This window comes from Pygoscelis adeliae, unplaced genomic scaffold (assembly GCF_000699105.1).
Source record: "Pygoscelis adeliae isolate BGI_AS28 unplaced genomic scaffold, ASM69910v1 Scaffold88, whole genome shotgun sequence".
In the NCBI taxonomy this organism is placed as follows: domain Eukaryota; kingdom Metazoa; phylum Chordata; class Aves; order Sphenisciformes; family Spheniscidae; genus Pygoscelis; species Pygoscelis adeliae.
This window is the reverse complement of record NW_008825616.1, coordinates 3,803,575-3,824,919: the sequence shown is the minus strand read 5'-3', so window position 1 is coordinate 3,824,919 and position 21,345 is coordinate 3,803,575. Positions and strand designations below refer to the sequence as shown.

Genomic DNA, 21,345 nt, shown 5'->3' with positions numbered 1-21,345 from the left:
TCAATGACTTTTTTGCCTCGGTCTTTACCAGCAAGTGCTCGAGCCTCACCGCCCAAGCCGCAGAAGGCAAACACCATACCTTTCCACAGGGGGCTTATAAAAAAGATGGTGGCAGACTTTTTAGCAGGGCCTGTTGCGACAGGACAAAGGGGAATGGCTTTAAACTAAAGGGGGGTAGATTTAGTCTAGATATAAGGAAGAAATTTTTTACGCTGAGGGTGGTGAGACGCTGGCACAGGTTGCCCAGAGAGGTGGTGGATGCCCCATCCCTGGAAACATTCCAGGTCAGGTTGGACGGGGCTCCGAGCAACCTGATCTAGTGGAAGATGTCCCTGCCCACGGCAGGGGGGTTGGACTAGATGACTTTTAAAGGTCCCTTCCAACCCAAACTGTTCTATGAGTCTACGATTCTATGATCAAGATTAAGATGCACTACAAATTTTACCTATTGGGCTATATCAGAAAGGAATGGATTCCATAAATATTGGTTAAGTTGCTTAATAAACCTATTTCTCCTACCTGCAATACTTTTAAAGACACATTGGAAAAAGATGTATGTAACAGGATGGCAGAAAAACAGCTCTGCTCTTCAGAAGTTTAAATGCCTATGTGGTGTTAGGATAATCATGCAAAAGCATAGAGCAGCACATTTCAAGAAAAAAAAATGTGAACACTGTACAGTATCATTACACTGATAAACTAGGACACAGGATGGGAAGAATTATTGAGTCAAGTCCTACAGCTATTGTAAACAGTTGTATTGAAACATCCTTTGCACAAGTGGGCATTATTAAATAAATTGTTACTATTCCTTCTATTGGAACAGCTAATGAAGCCTACTTCTATGAATGCTTGAAGTCTTGTTAATTTAGCTTAAATATATTAATGGTCACTTATGATAATTTCCTTTTTTGTCAATAATACTAATAAGCTTAAGTACCTCCACTCTCCTCTGTGATGTACTTATAAAAAACCCCATACCTTTCCACAGCCTTGGTTTTGAAAAACTAAACAAACTCAGATATTTACTGAAACTTTCTCCATGACATGGTCTTCCAGGACATCAGCCAGTGATTGCTATATATAAGATATTGCCATGTCCCATAACCTGAAACGGAGCTGGAGCTGGACAAATTCTTTGCAAGCAGTGTAAAGAAGAGCATTTGTAGAAATAAGGTGTAAAGGAGAAGAATTACATGGTTTGTGAAGTCCTCTGAAAGAGTCAGCCTGGGGACAAGGGAGATCCAGCTGACAGTCTACTCAGGTTCCTGAAAGGAATTCAAATTTGTTTCTCCAAAGGCTCCTATAGAGATTTGGCTGTTAGAGGTTTGGAGGGAAGAGCATTATGCATAGAAATACAGCAAGGGAAGGGTAGGAATATATACATCTATAGTCTGTTTTCTCAATGGAGAGAGGCTACCGGTAGATCTGTGCTGTTTTACATAGACCTTAGTGATCTATAAAAGGGAATGAAGAGCAGGCTGACAGATTTTAGTGACACTAAGCTACTCTTAGATACACTATATAGCAAAAGTAAAAGCGGATTGCAAAGAGCTGTATAGGGACTCACAATACTAGGTGATCAGGCAATAACAAGGCACATGAAATCACATGATATAAAGGTAACACAATGGGGAAGTAAAGCAATCTTAACTTTACACGAAGAGTTATGAGCTCTGGGTATTTTCATTCACAAAAGAAATGCTGGAATTACGCTAGCTAGCTCCCTGAAAACTTCATCTCAGTTTCCAATAGTATTCAAGAAAGGAAAGAAAAAATGTTTGGAGTTACTGAGAAAGAAAAAGAAAATAAAACAGAGACCAGGATGCTGCTATAAAAATCCATTTGTGTGGTCACACCTTGAGTACTGGGGCAAGCTTTGATCTTGCCACCACAAAAATGCTACATCGTTACCAATTAGTACATCATAAAGACCAATTCAGTACACGTGTCAGCTGTTTCCTGAGCAAAATTCCACATTGCAATAAGGATGAGCCCATCTTCTTAAGGACACTTAACTCTTCTACAGCACTTGTCATCCAGGGATCTCAAAGCATTTTACAAAGGAAGATAAGTATCATCAAACTTGCTTTATAGCTGGGGAAACTGAGACCTAGAGCAGCAATCTAACTTGTTCAACAGTAAATAGCTGATGAAGGCAGAGATAGAAGTGAACTCCAGGTCTTCCTATCACCTCTACACCCACTTATGCCAGCAGTTAATTGATGGTGGTGAATTATTTTCAACGAGACCCAAAAAGCAGAGGTTAGAAAGCTGTTCAGTTCTCAAGCACAAGCGAGAAAATCTATTGAAGTGGAATGTAAGGTCTGAAAAAACCCTAAGTATTTGATATTTGATCTGCCTGTTTGAAAAACTGAGAATTTAATACAATTTTAGCTCTGAGAAATATTGCAGAGCAGTTAATATCTGGGGTCAGTTCACAACAGTAGTTAGTGAGAAAAAAAGCAGCTCAGTTAACTGCCTCCGGTGCCTATTTTCTGAGGTCCATCCTCTGATCTTGCTGTGTTTTCATGGTTCACCAGTTCTTTGACAGGGATTACATTTAAAATTGCACATAAGAAATGTATTTTTCTTAATAAAATCAGGCTGAAATTCAGTTCCCTGGCATGTATTTCCAACCCTTTGCCCCTTCTTTACCTTCAGAGAGGGATATATGATTAAAACTTGGTTGTGCCACTCTGAGGAAAGATACCAGAATTAAAAAAAACACTAATTTGAAGAGAAAATACCTAACAGAGTGTATTTTTCTAGTGCTATCAGAAATCGAATTTTGAAGCATCCAATGTGCTGGATGGTTAGATCTCTCCTGGGATATGTTCAAGCCAAAACCCATTCGGGAATGAAACAAAGAAGGAGGATTACCTACGTTTTCTCCCTCACATTTTTTGTCAGTAAAAATACAGGTTTCTCACCCAATATTCAGGATCAGCATTTATACCCAATTTCCTTTGCCTCTGAAATTGCCTCTGAAATTGCCTCTGAAATTGTCTCCCTGTTTTCAGCCCAAGTCATGTTCAATGTTTTCCTAAAGACAAGTAGGAAAGCAATCAAACACGTCTCTCTACTGCGTTGTTCAATGTTTTTGTACCCTGAGATATAACAGAGAATAATACGGTTTAAGGATGGACTTGAGGACTGCTACCATGATCAAAGGGCTTTATTTTTGGCCAGCCTGCTTTTCCCAGTGAAGCTCAGAACTTCTGCATGACCCATTTCTTGGTGTTATGCTATCTTGTGCTGCAGCAGTTCAATGCATAGAGGGAAGGAAATGAAAAATCAAAATCAGTGGAAGTAATTTTTGACAGACAAAATCCTCCTATCTTTTAAAGAGACTCAGCATCTTTAGAAGCAGGTTTTAGCCCTCTGGAACTAAGAATATTTACCAACAAGAGCACTCGAATAGTATTGCCCCTGGCTGATATAATGATGCCTCTTGAACACATAATGATGCTACCTTTGTCTAACAGGCAACCAAAACTCAGCTGAGCTGTACACTGGGCACTTGGCTCTTAACTAACTAAAGTGGGTGGAACCAATTTTACCTGCCACATTCTGAGTGCTCGCATGTGGACAGGAACTGTGATTTGATGGAATTTTTAGACTTTTAGCTTTTAGTGTGAGCCCTTTTTTGGCAATAACATTAATTTCTTCTAGTAACATGCATGTCTCTCTATTTTTCCAGCAGCACACTGGGATAGTTCTCTCACAGAATTGTCCTGTATGTTCTTTCATAAACCATGAACTTCAGTTGAACATTTTAATTCTTCATTAGTTCAAATCCAACTCATTAGCTGTGACTTAAAGAGGTCACAGAGTTGTACTATTTTTGAAATCTTTGTGTCTTCCCTTTCCGGTGACCGTTGTTCACTGGAGGGAAGAGGAAAGCAGCACTTTGCCCCCATCTGTGTTAAGGCAGAGGCATACTGACATACTAGGAGGGGGTGATGTTTGCCTGTGTTGCCCTGAGTACATGGCAGACATCAAACTTCAGTGATCTTAATTCAGCATTTCTCACAGCACCCTTGAAAGGGTCAGTAACTCTAATAATAATAAGTGATGCTTGAGTCATTATATGCGGTTTGATTTTATTCGCATAAGGATCAAAAAATGTCAAGTTGCCTGTCAAGTTGCTTTAACACACTGTGGAGTTGTGTATTTTAATTATAAACACAAGACTCAACTGTCAGTTTAAAAAAAAAGGGAGGGGGGCACATTTTAGCAATCAGGAGTGTATTGTAACAGAAGTTTTCAGATTTGCCTTTTAGACTATAATTCCAGAGAGCGATTTTCCTCACCCAGCAGTGCTTTCTGATGGGAGTAACCATAAGGAGAGGGAAGGAAGGGCTTGCCCTTATGTAACTTCTCTAAATTATATCAGCTGCTTTCCACCCCACAGTGCAATTACTGTTGTTACCTCATTAATGGTTTAATTAGAGCTGAAGTGTAGGCCAATATAGAAAGGTTCAATACATGATGTCAGTCCAGGGCAGCATAGTTATTGGCTCAGTTTAGAGGGCTCTCAAGGCTGCTCTAAATTAGAGGCAGATATAATGACCTCTATATAAAGAGGCAGCCTCCAACTGTACCTCCATTTGCTGTGCCTCTTTGGGGTCTTTAAATAGAAAGTGCTGTTCTGGGGAGAACAAAGCTATTTTCATTACTCTAAGCTACCTGTGGTATCTGCCAGACGTGCTATCCAAGGATTTTACAGATCTTGTTGACTAAAGGGGTTACAGAAGATTCACAGACTTCTAGGCAATGATGTGAAAACTAAATGCTCCGAGTACTGCAAACATGCTGCCTTGTGTTGTCTAAATAGGATTTGTTTGTGAGTTAGTCTCTATATCAGTGAGTCAATTTACTGTGAGGCTGTTTGTGGTTTTGGGATGGCTCCCTTGGTGACACACAATTATATAGTGTGTATCACACCAATTGTATTTGTCTCCTTACAACGCAAAGAAAAGAATTTTTACATAAAAACGGACTCCTACTAAGATTTTCTCTTTTCAGCTACACACAATATGATCTGTTTGCTGCATCTTAACAGTTAACACAGAAATTAACTCTCCTGATTTCAGGTAAGGAAACATTCAGATTAGTAGCTGGCTTCCTAGGCAACAGAGAAGCTTTTTTCATGCTGAATCACATGAAAGGCACAGCACTGACAAGGTGAGAGCGCAGAGCTTCTAAGCCTTGAAAAAGCTGGCAGTGGCTGCCTATTCTGGGGCATTTACACCTTCTCCATGGGTGTTGGAGTGGCATAAGGGACAGCTATACCAAGTCTTGGTTCCCTAACAGAGGGGACCCCACTGAGCACTGTGCACTCTCTGTTAGGACATCTGCCTCCTTCCTAGGTGGCTTTTACCACCAACTGAGTGGAAGAGTAGAATCGGGTTTTTCAGCATTGTCCTTTCTAATAGCATTGATCTTTTCGATCCACGCCCAGTATTTTCTGAGAAAGCATCACTGCACTTTAGTTGAAGGTTCAAAACAGTTTATGAATGGGCTTCCTTCTTCCTCTGCCTACTGTTCATTTGCACAGGAGACAGAGTGTTGGGTAAACAGATAAACAGCCTGTTAACTGTAGGCGGCACCGAAAAGGAAACTTAACAGGAAAGCTAACAAACAAATACACAGCAATGATGGGGATGTAGAAGATGTAGATGACTGTACAAGGATATACAATTCCTTAGCGTGACTACTACATCTTTCTAATCAATGTGCATGACCGAATTGCCCTAGTTCTCAAGAGCCTCAAGTGGATGAGCAGATATTGTAATGTGCCCCCTGTTTTTGAACATTTTTCCTTCCCACATCTCAAAATGTCGTACAAAGGCAGGCAAACAGCATTACAGAGCAAGGAGGAAAGAATGGCCTAAGGTCAAGGAAACAGCCAAAAACAGATCACTGCAATTCTGACTTGCAGTTGTTAGCTTCTGTGGCAAGTTCAGAGAACAGCTGAAGATGTTTGACCTTGTTTGTGCCTTAGTTTACATAAAAGTAGATGTGGAACATCACAGATGCCTATCAAATTATCCCTCAGTGGGAGATGGCAGTGTCCTTCCACCCACATACATGCTTACCAGAAGAACAAGAATCACTGGCCCTTGATATATGTAGTCAATATATTTTCCTGGCTCTTTTCCAAACCAGCATCTGTAAGACACAAAACAAATAAGAAAATAATTTATAAAGAGGAATGCACTTCTATTAGATTTAATATCAAGGACACCATAGAGAGATGTTCCCTTATTCCCCGAGTTGTTCAATCATATACATAATCAGCAAGTGATTGAGTTTTCTGCTACAAAGCCACCTTTAGTTTGGACACGGATCTGAGCCCCATTTTCTCGTCCCATTGGATCATTCGAGTTCCCACTATGTTTTTGCCTATTGCTCGTGTGAATGTTTCCAAGAAATGTGAGAACCTGCTGTAAGGAGGGTGCAGAAGATGTGTTCTGCCGGGTCTGAAAAAGGGATGAAAGAAATATCTGTGTAAGGCAAAAAAATCTGTTATCTATTGCAGTGCCCAGAGACACTTAAATTCCATAAAGTAAGGGCTGTTACTTACAGCAAATGTGTCTCAAGTTGCATGGAAATGCTGTCTAAATAAGGTACTGGATGAATAAGGAGTTCATCCCATTGGCTTTGAACCAGCCATTGACCACCAAATCCAGTACACAGTACAGAGACGTCATTGGAAGCTAGCAAATACCTGATCCAACATCACCAAAGGGAAATCAGCTCAGGTTAAGTGAAACCACAGGTAAACTGAAGGGCCTCAAACTAGCAGAGAGCCTGGATGTGTCATGTGTGACTGAGTGCTGGCTTGACTTTCACTTCCACTAATTACAAGTGTTTCTCTCCCTGCTGTGTTATACAAGAGACTAAGCCTGTGATTTCACAGCAATCCATACCGACGTTCACTTCATTCTCTTAACTGAGAGTAATAAATCAGTTATATTTATGTCAGTAAATGAATCAGAAACCGGGCTCAGGTCTGGACTCAATCATTTACACCGTTACATTTTCCTTGGTGCAGTTTTGGCCCCGGCCAAACAATAGCCAACTCCAAAACTACTCCTGGGGACCAAATCTGGAGCTAGCATGAGCCAGAGGACATTCCCAATAGTCTACAAACTGCAGCTACCCTGATTTGGAGGCCAAGAGGGTGTAATAATATAGATGTGAACTATTCCATGCTATTTGGACTCCAGCCCCAGGAACGATTCCAGGCCCAGCTAATTTATTATTACAGACACAGCCACATGGTCTGGATCATGGTTCCACCAAGCAGAGACAACTTTGCTATCATAATGTCTTAAGGTTTAGGTCATTGGAGCTCCAGATCCCTTAGGAAGTAGATTGTGGAGTTCAAGGGACTGAGAGTTTTCTTCCTTTTTGTGGATACCACATAACAAGTCTACATAGCAAAAATTATGCCTTCCCGTTCACTTTGTGACAACAGATAAGCTTAGTGCCACTGGAGACATGAAAACAAGGACAATTCCTGAGCCAAGGAGACCACGGAGACAGGTGCAGATTTGCACTTTTACAAGAATGCAAGAAATAATACTTGTTGCCTCAAAGAGGTTGCAGTCTGTAAGACAAGTTCAAGGCAAATAAACTGAGATAAAGAAAGCTATGGTTCAGATGGAATTCTTTTGAATCACATAATGCCCCCAAAGCCTTTCTCCAAAATGTGTTGCTTGCTAAAACAGAAGGAGCTGTTTGCCCACTGCAAAACGCTCTTACTGAACTGACTGTACAGAAATGTTGAGATATGCAGCAGGTATCTAGGAACACAATTCAGTATCACACAATTGTTTGCCTTTTCTTGATTCAATTTCTACATCTTTTAAATTCCAAATGAATGAGAGAGCTTTGAATATTTTATAAATATAAAACATGTCTGTTATTCCCTGGTGTACTGACTGCAAATTAGTGTAAATTGATAATTTTGTAACTAATCTTCCAAAATTTGGTGATGAGAGCAAAACTCGGAATAAGGTACTTCCTCCAGCCAAGTTATCATCCAAGAATAATCCCCAGGGCAGCCTCAAATGAATGAAACTGAATTTTTTGAGTTTTTGTTACAAAGATGGAAAGATATGAAGAAAAATTAATTACAAGATATGCCAAGGCAGGAAACACAACTCTCCAGAACTTGCAAGACCTACATTTGAGAGAGGTTTTTGAAGGGCATTTTGGGAGAACTCTCATATATTGCCTGAAACTCAGGGAACCAAGAGCTATTAGAAGAGGAGTTTCTGGGAAGCTGGCTATTCTAGCAGAGGAATCTAGCAGAGGGACTAATAAGAAGCAGACTGAGGCATGTGGCAGAACTTAGTGGGCTAGAAGTCAGCAGAGAATTTGGAACAGAGCTGGTAGAGCACAAATGAGGTTCCAGGGCAAAGGCTGCTCATTGCTCTTTGGAATTTAGATATTGCTTAACTGTAAGACCATAGTAAAGAGCAAAATGCTGACATTTATTATCTGAAGCCCAGTATTAGACCAAGGTTGCATTCAGTGAAGCATCATGTGTATATACACACTTTCACACAATTTGAAGAAACGAGGTTGTGGTCAAAGGTAGACTGCTACAACACAGGCTTCTACAGGGGACCTTGATGCTCCAGGTTCCCTTTGTAGTTAGTGGAGAAAAAAAAGCAGCTTTTCTAGGATGGTGTTCATCTCATTAGGCTATAAAACAGATCTGTTACATTGTAATCTAAACATTTCTAATATACCCATTAAATCAGGCAAGTAAAGGTGAGAGGACAGATATTTGCCAGTGACATTACATATGTCTGCATTTGATCAGCTATATTTCATATTTACAGTCTAACTGTTCAAACTGGGACCTTAGCTGAGGTATTGCAAACTTTTCTGCCTGTCATCTTAACTCTTACTTTAAATCCAACATAAGCCATTATTTCTGCAATAAAATCAGCACTGTACTTTTCTTTAAACCCAAAAAGAGAAACCTAAACCATTGAAAATTAGTTGGTGCATCAGAATTTTAATTCCATCTGTGTGAAATAAAAGCCATTTTCTTTTTTTTTTTTTTTTTTTTTTACCTCTGAAAGAATAAACAAACACTCCCTGAATATTGAAGAGCACAATTTAGGAAGACAGTTCTGATTAGACTCAGATATGTAAACACACTTCTATTGAATAGCACTAATTAATATTCTTCATGGTTGTCTGATAGTTCTTTATATAACAAAAACCACCACTGGTTTTATCATTATTGTTAATTAGATCTTACTAATGTTCTTCCCCTTACCAACTGTCCATCAATGAAATTACTACAATAATTTTTACTCTTTTGTGTGGCTTTTTTATTGAGACTTAACAGTACTTTTTTTCAGAGTTGTCAGATTTTGCTAAAGAACTGCTAAACACCAGACAGGATATTTGCCACTGTACCAATTATATTTGCCTCGCTATGCAGAACACGGTCTCTAGTAAGTACAAAAATGAATAAATTAAGAAGTTGGTTGAAGCATTTTCTTAACATGCTTCCTGTGTGCTATTTTGAGCTTTTAAAGTATTATGAGCTACATAACTTGAACCCCAGGTCAACCTCCAAACAACTTAAGTTACAGTTGAAATGCATACTCAGATGAAGAAGAGGAGTTTCCCATTTTGTCCTGAATTTTGGGCTGTCCACTGGGATATCCAGTCTTGGAAGCTGCAGAAGAGTACATGTTTTCCGCACGCGTCCAGTTTGCTAGGTCTGACCTCATGGGGGAATAACACATGATTTCCCCAGCAGTCAGGATAAATGGAGCACAACAGCTAGGCTGACTAGGGAGATCAGCCTGTTTTCACAGAACAGCTGAGGTTGGCAGGGACCTCTGGAGATTGTCTAGTCCACCCCCCTGCTCCAAGTAGAGTCAGGTGAAGCAGGTTGCTCAGTGCTGTGCCTAGCTGGCTTTTGAGTAGCCCCAAAGACTCCACAACTTCCCTGGGCAACCTCTTCCAGCGTTCTACCACCATCACAGTAAAAAGGTGTTTCCTGATGTTCAGATGGAACTTCATGTGTTTCAGTTTGTGCCACTGCCTCTTGTCCTGTCACTGGGCACCACCGAGAAGTGTCTGGCTCCACCTTCTTCATACCCTCCTATAAGATATTTATAAGCATTGATAAGATCCCCTTGAACCTTCTCCTCTCCAGGCTAAACACTCAACCCTCTCAGCCTCTCCTCACATGAGGGATGCTCCAGTATCCTGACAGCAATTATTTCTCAAAGCCAGGGATTAGTTTTATCTCATCTGTCTGTATTTGCACATGCTTACAGAATTCAAATTAAAGGCATGATTGCTATATCATCCCAGTACAGAAAAAGGATTTTGTAAATGCCAAAAAGTTTAGTCTAAACTGTCTCAATGGCTGATGGACTGGAGAGGAAAATAGACCATAAGTAAGTTAAATACACACATGTGCACATCTCACACATGTGCATTCCTACATGTGCTTCAGTTTGACTGTGTAGCAGAACCTGCTCCTTTCCTCAGTCCGGGAGGCAGTGAGCAGGGGCTATCTGAAGTATCACATGCTTTAATGCTTGAGAAAATGACTGGATATTTATGGCAATTGACAGGCCCTCAGCGAGTTATTAATCTCTTGTTTTGCTTCGGTTCATTTACTTTACTGAAGTCTCCTCTGCATGTGACATTACTACAAATGCAAAAAACAGATTTCATTTTATAGCCTTTGCCTTACAGCTTAATGCCCTTATCAGCTCTTCATTTACAAGAGCTCTGCCTGGGTGCATGTGCTAGATCAAAGGAATGGCACTATTGAAGCATCCAGTCTCGATCCCTCAAGCAGAGTAAAGTACATGAATCTTGGCCCCACTGCTGACAGTAAGCGAGCACAACATGGAGGCTCCAGGCCATTACTCCTCACACTGTGGTGGGCAGAAGCCAAATTCTGCACTTTCTCAATGCACAACATATTTGGAATAACTATTGATGTGCAGTGAGGACGTATGTGAATGTTTCACTCTAAGGCAAACACCAGCATTAAAGACAGAAAGGTGAAAACATCCCAAGATATTAGATTTAATTGTCTGGGTCAACCAAGAGCAACGTGGTGCCTCCCTTATCAGTAAGGATGTGAGGCAAATTATGTATATGAGTTAGAGTGTACAGGTTTGTCCATGACACGGCTTTAAAAGCACAAGCTCCATTTGATAATCCACCCAAGGCAGAGAGCTTGAGCCTAGAGACTCAACAGGAACATCCTGGATATTCTGCACACCAGATAGGATCACTTTGTCTTTCTTGCCCTGCTGACTGTATTTTGTGTCCCCCTTTCTTTTGTTGCGCAGGATCTGGGCCAGTAACACCTTCGCTTGTGAAAGGTGGCACACATACCTATGTAAACATGTCATGTCTTTCTTCATATCCATGATACATCAAGGAGAGATTCTTTCACATTCACTTTGGGGGTATACAATGGTGGTGAAAGGAGGCAGTGGTACAGATCACGCAGTGGTTTCTCCATCTACCCACCTTGTGTGCAGTGCAATCCCAGTTGTTGTGGCATGTTTCTATCAGGGGTCCTACTTTCCATTATTTCCTTTGGGAGTGATGAGCAGTCTTCCAAAATGAGGTGTTCAAACCTTGGTGCTGAACTCACTCACAACAGGAATGTTTAATGTGCATCGCCATTTTTAAAGCATGTGGTGTTTTGCCTCTCCAGGTTTCAAGACACAAGTTTTGGTTATTTTGTTTTGTGCTGTTTAAGCTGACTAGTTCCTTCAGCTCTAGTTCTAGAGCTGAAAGTCCTACTTCAGCACAATGAGATAACTGCCAGGCTGCCCCGGCTTGTGCAAGGTAACAACTACAAGGAACCTGACCATGAAGCAGACCCAGAATGTTGTGATCCTTGACCCACCCAGAAACAAGAAGGTCTGTGAACACAGAAATTAGGGAAATCTGGTGATCTGAGGCTATCTCCCAGGGCTGATTGACTCAGACACCGAAGGAACAAGTTCCAACTGAAGTTTTTCTTGCCATTTTGAGGCTACAGTATGAATTCTCCTGTATGATTATTGTAGGCAGGGATGGAATCACACAAATCGCCCTCAGTGAAAGGGTGTCTGTCTGACTGCCAATATGTGTAACTCCTGGGAATTAGATTATCACCTTCAAAGTCACCATTAAAGCTATAGAAGAGAGACTGGTCAAGGGTTCAAAAGTTTGTGGGGAGCAGAGAAAAGGAACTTAGTAGTGCATAACAGAATTCCTCCCACGCCTTCAGCATGGATGCCCAAAGCTCAGCCAGTCATCCTATCCACCTCCCTTATAGTCAGGAGAAATAGTGCATGTAAGTCTAGTTCATCCAACCTACTTTGGACATCTCCTTCCAGATGAGATGAAATGCACCCCAGACTGTGTTTACTGTTTTGACTGATCACCGGTGATCATAAGAGACCACAGATTAGTGCAGATGCAGACACCTACAAGGTAGACACTTACGTTTAATCAGACAGAGCTACAGACAGAGAGACAAACAGTGTGGCCATATGAAAAACAGATTCATGGAGAAAAGATTTTTTTTAAGGTTAGGGAAGGGAGCTGTAACAGATAATAGACATTGATGCAAACACTAGTTGAAAAGTACAAGCTGAGCTATATCTGACCAGTATTGATGTTAGGGGGGAAAATTCCCAAAACACAGATGCCTCTTTATCTCCCATATTTTTCAGTTTCATGCACTAACTTCTTCCAATTGGAAAAGCCAGAAACAGAAATGCAAAAATTCCAGCCATAAGAGTATTCTTGGCAGAGTGTCAACTGAATGCTGCACACCCAGAAGGCTAAATCCTTTAGCACTCAGCTGCAGTTTTTACCAAGGCCTTACTCAAGCAAAACTCCCATTGAAGGAGATTACCATAACTGTAAATTATGTATAAAGCTATCAGATGAGAGCTTCAGGGCGTGGCCAAGGATATTTGGGAAAGGTATTTTCAGGAGTTGACTCAAGTAGTGCTCTGAAATTTGAGATGATCTGGATTTGGATGGAGGTCATGTGACCTTTCTTCTTTCCTATCAATCTGCCTTATTTCTAAATTACCAGTTCAGCCTGCAGGCATTCCTTAATTTATTTAGAGAGCCACATAAACACAAATGTTAACATCACTTACTGTTCATTTTCGTAATATAGTTTGCCAATGGCCCAGGCAATGATGATTGGGCAAGGAATACCTGCAACAGCAAAAAATCAGGAGTTAATCACAACTCATGGATGGACGGATGATACAGATGTAGATTCAGATTTGTGTGAGGAGAGTCTTGGTTAATGAACTGGAAGAGTCTAAATACAAGTGGTCCTATCTTGGTATATTTGACACATGGCAATTGCTGAGACCTCTTTATGTATATATACAAAAGATCATCTCAAAAAGAGAAAACTCTAGTACCAGTAAGAAAAGTTAATAAAATTATTAACAAACACACATATATACCTACATTTCTATATAAGTGATCAGAACAATTTTGGCTGGCTTAAAGGCAATTTTGGTCCCTTTTAATTTTCCTGCAGTTGATACGGCAAAACCTTAGAGACATCACTTGGAAGTGGGTGTTTAGGTTTTTATTTCCCAGGCTGCAAGAAGCTTGTAAACTTATTGGGCTCTTTGGATGAAGCCCATTTTCAAAATCTTCAACAATTTTTTCAGTTGAGTCTTCCCTGTGAAACAGGATTATGAGAAACAATCTCTTGATATCTTGCAATGTCAGAATTCATTCATTGTTTGCCCTTTCTAAAGGATCCAGCTACTCTTAACTTTACATATATCATTCTACCGATGATGTGCAGTGTGCTCTGTGGCTGCATGTGAGTTCTTATCAAGGCCATGCATTTTGCTTTACAGGGCTTGCTTTCTCAGTTATGCCCAGGAGGTGCCACAGTAGTGCTCCCTGGGCGTGCAACCTCATTGCAGTAGATGAGGTGCATTTGTACACTTAATGTCCCTGCGGTGCCTTATCCTCTGCTTTCCAATTCTATTGTTATACCAGTCTCATGTCCAGAGCCTTGCCCTTGTGCGTGTTTTGTGTTAGGCCTTCAGAGTCCAGCTGGTTTCAGGGGGATTTGCTGGAGCAGGAAACTGAAAATGAGGAAGAGCAAGTGGAGCTGGCCTTTTGACACAGACCTCCTGGGGGAAACAGGAACCTTTTCACCCAGGCATTCCCCAAGCAAAGACTGGATTGATGTCAAAATTGGAGGACGAGAGTTTCCCCTCTCCATTTCCCCTTCACTTTTAACCTGTCAACTCAGGCAAAACCAAACAACAAGACGAGCCTCTCCAGCTCCATCCCCCATTCCAATCTCCAGGTTCATGTCCCTCTGAAATCACTGCTACTCTAAGGTGAATTCATGACTCAACATGACTTAAACCCTCATGTAGGAGTCAGCACGGCCTCGTATCTAACACTGCCTTTTAACCTCCTATTTGGTGCCTCTTCTGTAGGAAATGGAGGCTTTAATGAGATGAAGCTGAGTGGAAAGAACCACAACACGGTAGGGAAGGGACTGAATTGCTAAGTGGTCATCTTTAACCTCAGCAAGAAGTATAGTGCAGCTCTGATCTCCTGCACCACCACCCCTGGTGGCTCTTGTGCCCTGCAAGTGATTGTGTTGTGTTCCATCTTGTTCACCATTGACTCACAAGGTCTGGGGCACTTGTTTCCCCCATGTTCTTGCTAGGCGTGAACAGACAAAATGTGCCATGTCCTTTCTCCTAGAGGAAAACATTTTACTTTTCCTTGTGAAGCGAAGAACAGGGATTTGAGAATGAAGATGGTAAAAGAAAATGTATGGGAAGGCAAAGCAGAGCCAGAAAGCACCCAAAAGGGTGAGAGGAAAGGTATAGTCAGCTCACAACACTCCTACATTAGTAATCAGAGACCCAAGAGGGCTCTGAGAGAGGTAGGGAGGGAAAATACTAGGGACCAAACCAGTCAGGGGATCTTTGAGAGCTGTGTGAGCACCTGATTTTCCAGTTTGGTGACAAAACTGAAAAATATTGAAAAAAAATTGAATCAATTCCCCACATAAACATTTTCTTTCTACTACAACTCCTCTTTCCTCCCATTTGATTTTGGATTGAATGACATATTTTGTTTTAAAGGCTGTTTCTGCTTTCAGAACTGCAATTCAATTACTTCTACTCAATTCTGAGAGGAAGAGGAATTTCTGAACAAAATGTCATTCTACTTTCCGAAAAGAAAATATTTGCGATTTTTTTGCACCTTTCTTCTTTCAACAGAAAATAACTGCCAAATTCACTAGTTCTGTTTGACCTCAGCTTTTGCATTCAAGTGAACAAGCTGCCCGCATGGGGCTTGTTTTGCCAAACCTCTCCTGGCCAAGTTCAAATCATGGATATATTGGTTGGAAAGGACCTCTGAAGGTATCCAGCCCAATCTGCTCAAAGCAGAACTATCAACACTAGCTCACCCCAGCCAGGGCTTAGCCTTGCTGAATTTTCAATACCTCCCAGGTCAGAGATTCCACAGCTTCTAAGCCATCTGTTCCAGTGTTGCACTACCTTTTTGGCAAATTTTCTGTTTTCTTAATGTCCAACTGGAACCTCCCAGTCTGCAATTTGTGGTCATTGTTCCTTCTTATAATATCTGCTATTACCAAGAAGAATTTGGCTCCATCACCTTTGTAATTATCCTTCAAATCATTCTTGGTACCTAACAGATCCCTCCTTAGCTTCCTCTTTGCCAGATTAAACAAGCTCAGCTCCTTCAGCCTCACTTCACAGGTCATGACCTCTAGATCCCTGGTCATATTTACAACCTTCTACTGGATAATCTCCAGTTTTTCCACATCCCTTTTGACCTAAGAGACCCAAAACAGACCACAGTATTCCAAAGGCAGCCTTACCAAAGCTGAGTAGAAAGTATTAGTAACTTCCCTCAGTCTTCTGGCCACACAGTATGTGTTTTACCTTATTCGTGATGAGAAGGCACTGATGGCTTATGCTCAGCCTGCATCCAGGACTGCTACTCTGACAGTCGGTTCCCAGCCTGTACTGATAGCCCAGCCTATATTGATGCAGCTAGGGAAAAGGAGCATCCTTTGCTCTGGCCCAGGCTGACACAGTAGAAGGGAGGTAACAGCATGCGATGAGCTATTTTTCTGTCTTTGAGTAGCCACAAAGATAGTACAAAGGTAACATGTGACTCTTTATTAAGGGCTGTTTTCTAGGAACAAACCCCTCAGCAGTCCAAAAGACAGCTGTAAGGTTGGACGGGCAGATAATTAGGCTTCTCTTCTAGTCTGCTCCTCACTTAGAAGCGTCTCATCTGTCTCTTGAGACTGAGTGGTCCACAGGGCACGGACAGTGCCTTTTCTGTTTCATGCCGTGTTGAGCAGTAGTGTACTGCTGCATTCCCAAAATGCTGAGCCTGCGAGTTCTCTTTCTTTCCTTAACGCCAGGTGCCTGGGGATCTAAATGAAGAAGATAAATCCAGCAATAACCTATTAGCTTTATGTCATCACCACAGGGAAGAACTAAACCCGATCTCATGTTGTTCTGACAAAGTTAGGTTTGAATGTCAGATATCACCACAGTGGGATTTTTAAAGTTTATTCTTGCTGCTCTTGTCTTTATCACTTTAATGCCAGGTACCACGTAGCACCATTTTAAACACACAAGGCACTTACACCATCCTATGAAGAGAAAGACCCATTTCCGCAGCTTATCTGTGGAATAAGTCATCACTATAGCAGTGTGTAAGTAGCAGCCTTCCACAAACATCCAGAAGAAGTTGGTCACCACAAAATAATTGTAGACAGTGGTAATACATCGGCACCAGGGCTGGAAAGGAAACAAAAGCATATTTTAAAATCATGGTGAGAACATTTAAAGAATTCTGTATCTTGTTATTCCCTTGTCCTGGTTTCGGCTGGGATAGAGTTAATTTTCTTCCTAGTAGCTGGTACAGTGCTGTGTTTTGGATTTAGGATGAGAACAATGTTGATAACTCACCGATGTTTTAGTTGTTGCTGAGCAGTGCTTACACTAGCCAAGGACTTTTCAGCTTCCCATGCTCTACCGACTGAGAAGGCTGGAGGTGCACGAGAAGCTGGGAGGGGACACAGCCAGGACAGCTGACCCAAACTGGCCAAAGGGACATTCCATACCATGGGACGTCGTGCTCAGTACAGAAACTGGGGGAAGCTGGCCGGGGGGGCCGCTGCTCGGGGACTGGCTGGGCATCGGTCGGCGGGTGGTGAGCAATTGTATTGTGCATCACTTATTTTGTATATTCTTTTATCATTATTATTATTATTATTATTTTCCCTTCCTTTTCTGTCCTATTAAACTGTCTTTATCTCAACCCACAAATTTTACTTTTTTTTCCAAATTCTCTCCCCTATCCCACTGCGGGGGGGAGTGAGCGAACGGCTGTGTGGTGTTTAACTGCCTGCCAGGTTAAACCACACCACCCTTAAAAATCAATGGTAGAATTCATTCACTGGATGCAGATTTATACCTGTGACTTGGAATCAGAATATCTTAGGTGCTCACAGCTATGTCTGTGACTTTCTGCTGAGGCTTGGCTTTGACCACAACATGCAGGATCTCCTGTACCTGACCATGTCTGGAAAGTTAACATGCCATAAGGCACGTCCACACCAGCAGCCTGCAAGCAGTTTAAGAAGCAGCCGTGTGGAAAGAAGACAAGAGGATGCAGGTCATTTCACTACAGATGATCTTTCAGAGAGGTACAACCATAGCCTAGGGTCGTATCCAAAGATGACATAAGTGTATCTTAGGCAGTATAATCCACCTGCTGAGCAATTCAAAGAAAATATAAGGTAGAAGTTAATGTCACAGTCTTGCTTCATTTTCACTGAAGGGAAGGAGCACCACTGATATTTAGAAAAAAAGATATTTTCTTTAAAGATATGCTTTTATCAGCTACTTCATGCCCTCTATTGCTGCCATTAGTGCTTCAGTCTGTAAGTCACATCACTACACACATCACCTCTGAATTTTGCCGTAACTTCAACAGGAATTTTTGGCCAGGCTCCGTGTATCAGTAAAGGCATCTTCTCCTAATGGCTGTGCAGTGAGAGCACAGCTGTGGAATACACAATTAGCTATAGAGAGGCAGATGGTAACATCACATCAATAAATCACAAGTAGCTGCTGACGGTATTTCCATAGCGCTACACACAGAAGTCTGGGAAAACTTCTTTCTGACCAAGCAGGCATTCAGCGTATTCTCCGAAGCATGACATTAATTACCTATGTTAGCTGGTATCATTGATGTCATTTTAGTTTCACCATTCTCCAGCCTTTTAATTAACTCTACTAAAGTATTTGAAACTTTTGACCCTCAGTTAATTTTATTTCAGACATCATATGCATGAGGTATTGTTGATCTCTAGGCAGTGAACAGAGCAGCAGATGCACTACCAAACCCAGCAAAATTTTGTGGACTAAGAATGTATTGGACAAGAAACAGAGTCACAAAATGATAGCCCGTTCACAAGTTGTGATCGCTTCTGCTTGTTGAGCTGAAATAAACAGAAAACATCTCTTGTATGTCTTAAAGCTTTCGTTTTTGTATTATTTCATTAAGATTTGAAATTTAGTTTGGCTTCATCTGTAAAATAGGATTAAAAACCACACAACTCAGAAGAAGATGAAACATTTTGTTTTCAAAGTTTTGTTTAAACCAAATGAAATTTTCTTCTTTTTCTCCTTTTGGCCTGAGCAAAGGAAAATAAAACCACAAACCAAAAATATCCCCTATTTTTCGCTAACAGCAAACAAATATTTTGGCTCCATTCCTGATTGAACCTCAAACTAGTAAGACTAGGTTTCCAAAGACTCTAAGTCTCATATTTGATTTTTCGAAGATATGAGCGTGAATTAAATCATTCCCTGTGGCCTCAGTCTCATGTAAATTCTCTGATATAACATCTAGACTCTTGTTCCCCTCTCTCCCTCAGCTGCAACACTTACACAGTTTTTGTCCTCTCCACAGCTGCCCATTTTCACAAGAACTGTAAAAAAATAATTTTATCTGAGCCTGTTGTTCCTGTGTCAGGACTGAGTGGAATTGGCCGGTGGGTTGGGAAGGTACTGGGACAGATACAGACAAATACACATGATGGTGGTGAGATCTCCCTCTGCATCGTTTCCATAGGAAACCAGAATAAAATGAATTTTGAGCAATTCCTTTTGGAATTGTGGATATATTATTATTAAATAATAAACCTAATTAGCAGAACTCATCAATTTATACCATTTCATTTATTTGACTGAGGATTCTTGATCCCCATATGTATCCACCATCAGGCTCCAGATATCTTCAGCAATTCCCCTTCTTGATTTATTAACAAAAGTTCTACAACTTCATGCAAAATGTTTCCACGTTGAGTCCTTGATGCTTCTGTAACTGCATTATTACTGATCAGCACAGAAGAGATCACATCATTAGCTGGCATAAATGATGTTGCTCCCATTGATTTCAGTGGTGTTATTTTGACTCTGACTTATACCACAATAAGAACATAACAAAGTTATCACTAAGCTTGTATAAAGCACCTTCCCAAAAAGACTGCAGCGTTCTGCAGATAAAAGATGAGTTAATGAAAACTGAGGCATGTGAGGATCTGTCCTTATATTTGCAGGTTTATATTTTCCTTGGCACATTGTGGTCACATTTTAAAAGGCATTTGAGTGCCTGACTCCAACTGATTTTTCCTAAATAACTGCAAAAATCTGTATTAAGATTTGCAGTATTATCATGAGTAAATCATGCAGCATAAAACTGTCAACAATAAGCTCATATACCACCATCTCCTGTAGCCTAAAAATGTCAGAAACACAGACAAAGCAAACAGTGAATTAACAGAAGCTACATCTTCTCAAAGGAGCATCTGCTTGAATAATAATAGAGAGTTATGCATAGATGTCTCAAAAAACTTAGAATCTTAGACTTCTTCTTTAACTAGGTACTAATGCCTTTTCTATTTGTTTTCCCAAAGAAGTATGGGATTAAAGTTCAGATGTCAAATCTTACATTTGAAAAGTTAACCAAGGATGATGAGGGCCCAGCTGACATGAAAATTAACGGATATCCAGGCTTCTGGGGTGGTTTGCAATTTCTACAGGACCGGTTCCTATGTGAGTGGAGCCACATTGACTGATATCGGCTGTGGATCCAGCTCATATTCCACAGGCACTTTAGTCCACCTGGGTTCCAAAGAGAGAGAGTATGAAAAGGGTGTCTGTGTGTGCGCGCGTGCATGTGTGTTTGTAGCACACTGTTCAGTTTTTCTTGATTATGGAGGTAAATATCAGGGATACCTTTTAGGTAACCCTAAAAGGAGAATATTCCACTACAAGAATATTACAATGGGAACGAGAACAGTAAAAACCTCTGCCAAGGGACTATCAGAAAGAACTATTCCCCAAGAAAATCAAGATTAATGCTTTTTCTTTTAGAGCAGATGCTTTTAATCTGCTCCAAAATCCTTGTATTACTGGTGACCAAACAGGGGGAGGCATTACAATACTTACATAGGGACTGATTCAATGTCCTCCCTCAAACCAGCATCTGCAGTTGAGAGAGTTACTTGAACGAACATGAAATTACATGGAAAGTAAGAGAAATGGGAGCATGGTGACACACTACATTTCTCAAGAGCGCTCAATGCCATGCAGAGAAGATGCCCCACTTTTTGCCCCCTTCTGCCTTCCCATGTTTTATTGTGTGGATCTGTCCGGTCCCTTGAACTGGCTCTGACTCTCAACCACCCATCAGAAAGCTGACTTAGATCACTATGCCAGCAAAAAACTCTTCCTTGCTTTTTTGTTGGCTAGGTTAGTTCTCCACCAGTTTAATGACTTCAGTCTCCAAGGGTTCAGTCCTCCCCAAGGGATCAAGAAGAGGAACAGAGCTAGTGCAAAAGAAGCAGCAGGAGCTGGAGTGAAGCATTTGGGTCCCTGGAGGAATGGGGCCGTCCCTTTCAGTGACAGGGAGTTGCTGCTGGATGCAGCCTATATCACACAACTTCATCCTCAGTGCCAGCATGGTGAAGAATGGATTAGCAGAAAAATGGAATTTTGTAAAAAAAAACCCACAAAGATATCAACAAGCAAAAATTGTACTGTTTCAGGCCCTATTTCTTATTTTCATGGGAGTCCCACTGACTCCAGACAGCAAGGTGCCCGCTGTCATCAGACAAAGTAGCTGGCTCAGAGCCTCAACAGCCAAATCAATTATTTTTTTACCCTGTTGATGGAGACGTTGCCCTCTGGAATGAATGCT

The 21,345-nt window shown here is 41.1% G+C and overlaps 1 protein-coding gene across 1 annotated transcript in view; it reads right to left on the bottom strand.

The window, feature by feature from the left end:
• CRHR2 (corticotropin releasing hormone receptor 2) overlaps positions 1-21,345 on the bottom strand; it is a 164,187-nt gene that overhangs the window by 30,434 nt on the left and 112,408 nt on the right. Inside the window, exons 8-10 of the mRNA XM_009333315.1 lie at positions 16,718-16,871; positions 13,185-13,245; positions 6,105-6,177 (exon numbers count right to left, since the gene is read on the bottom strand). Coding sequence (XP_009331590.1) covers positions 6,105-6,177; positions 13,185-13,245; positions 16,718-16,871 — 288 coding nt within the window. The remainder of the gene's footprint in view (positions 1-6,104; positions 6,178-13,184; positions 13,246-16,717; positions 16,872-21,345) is intronic.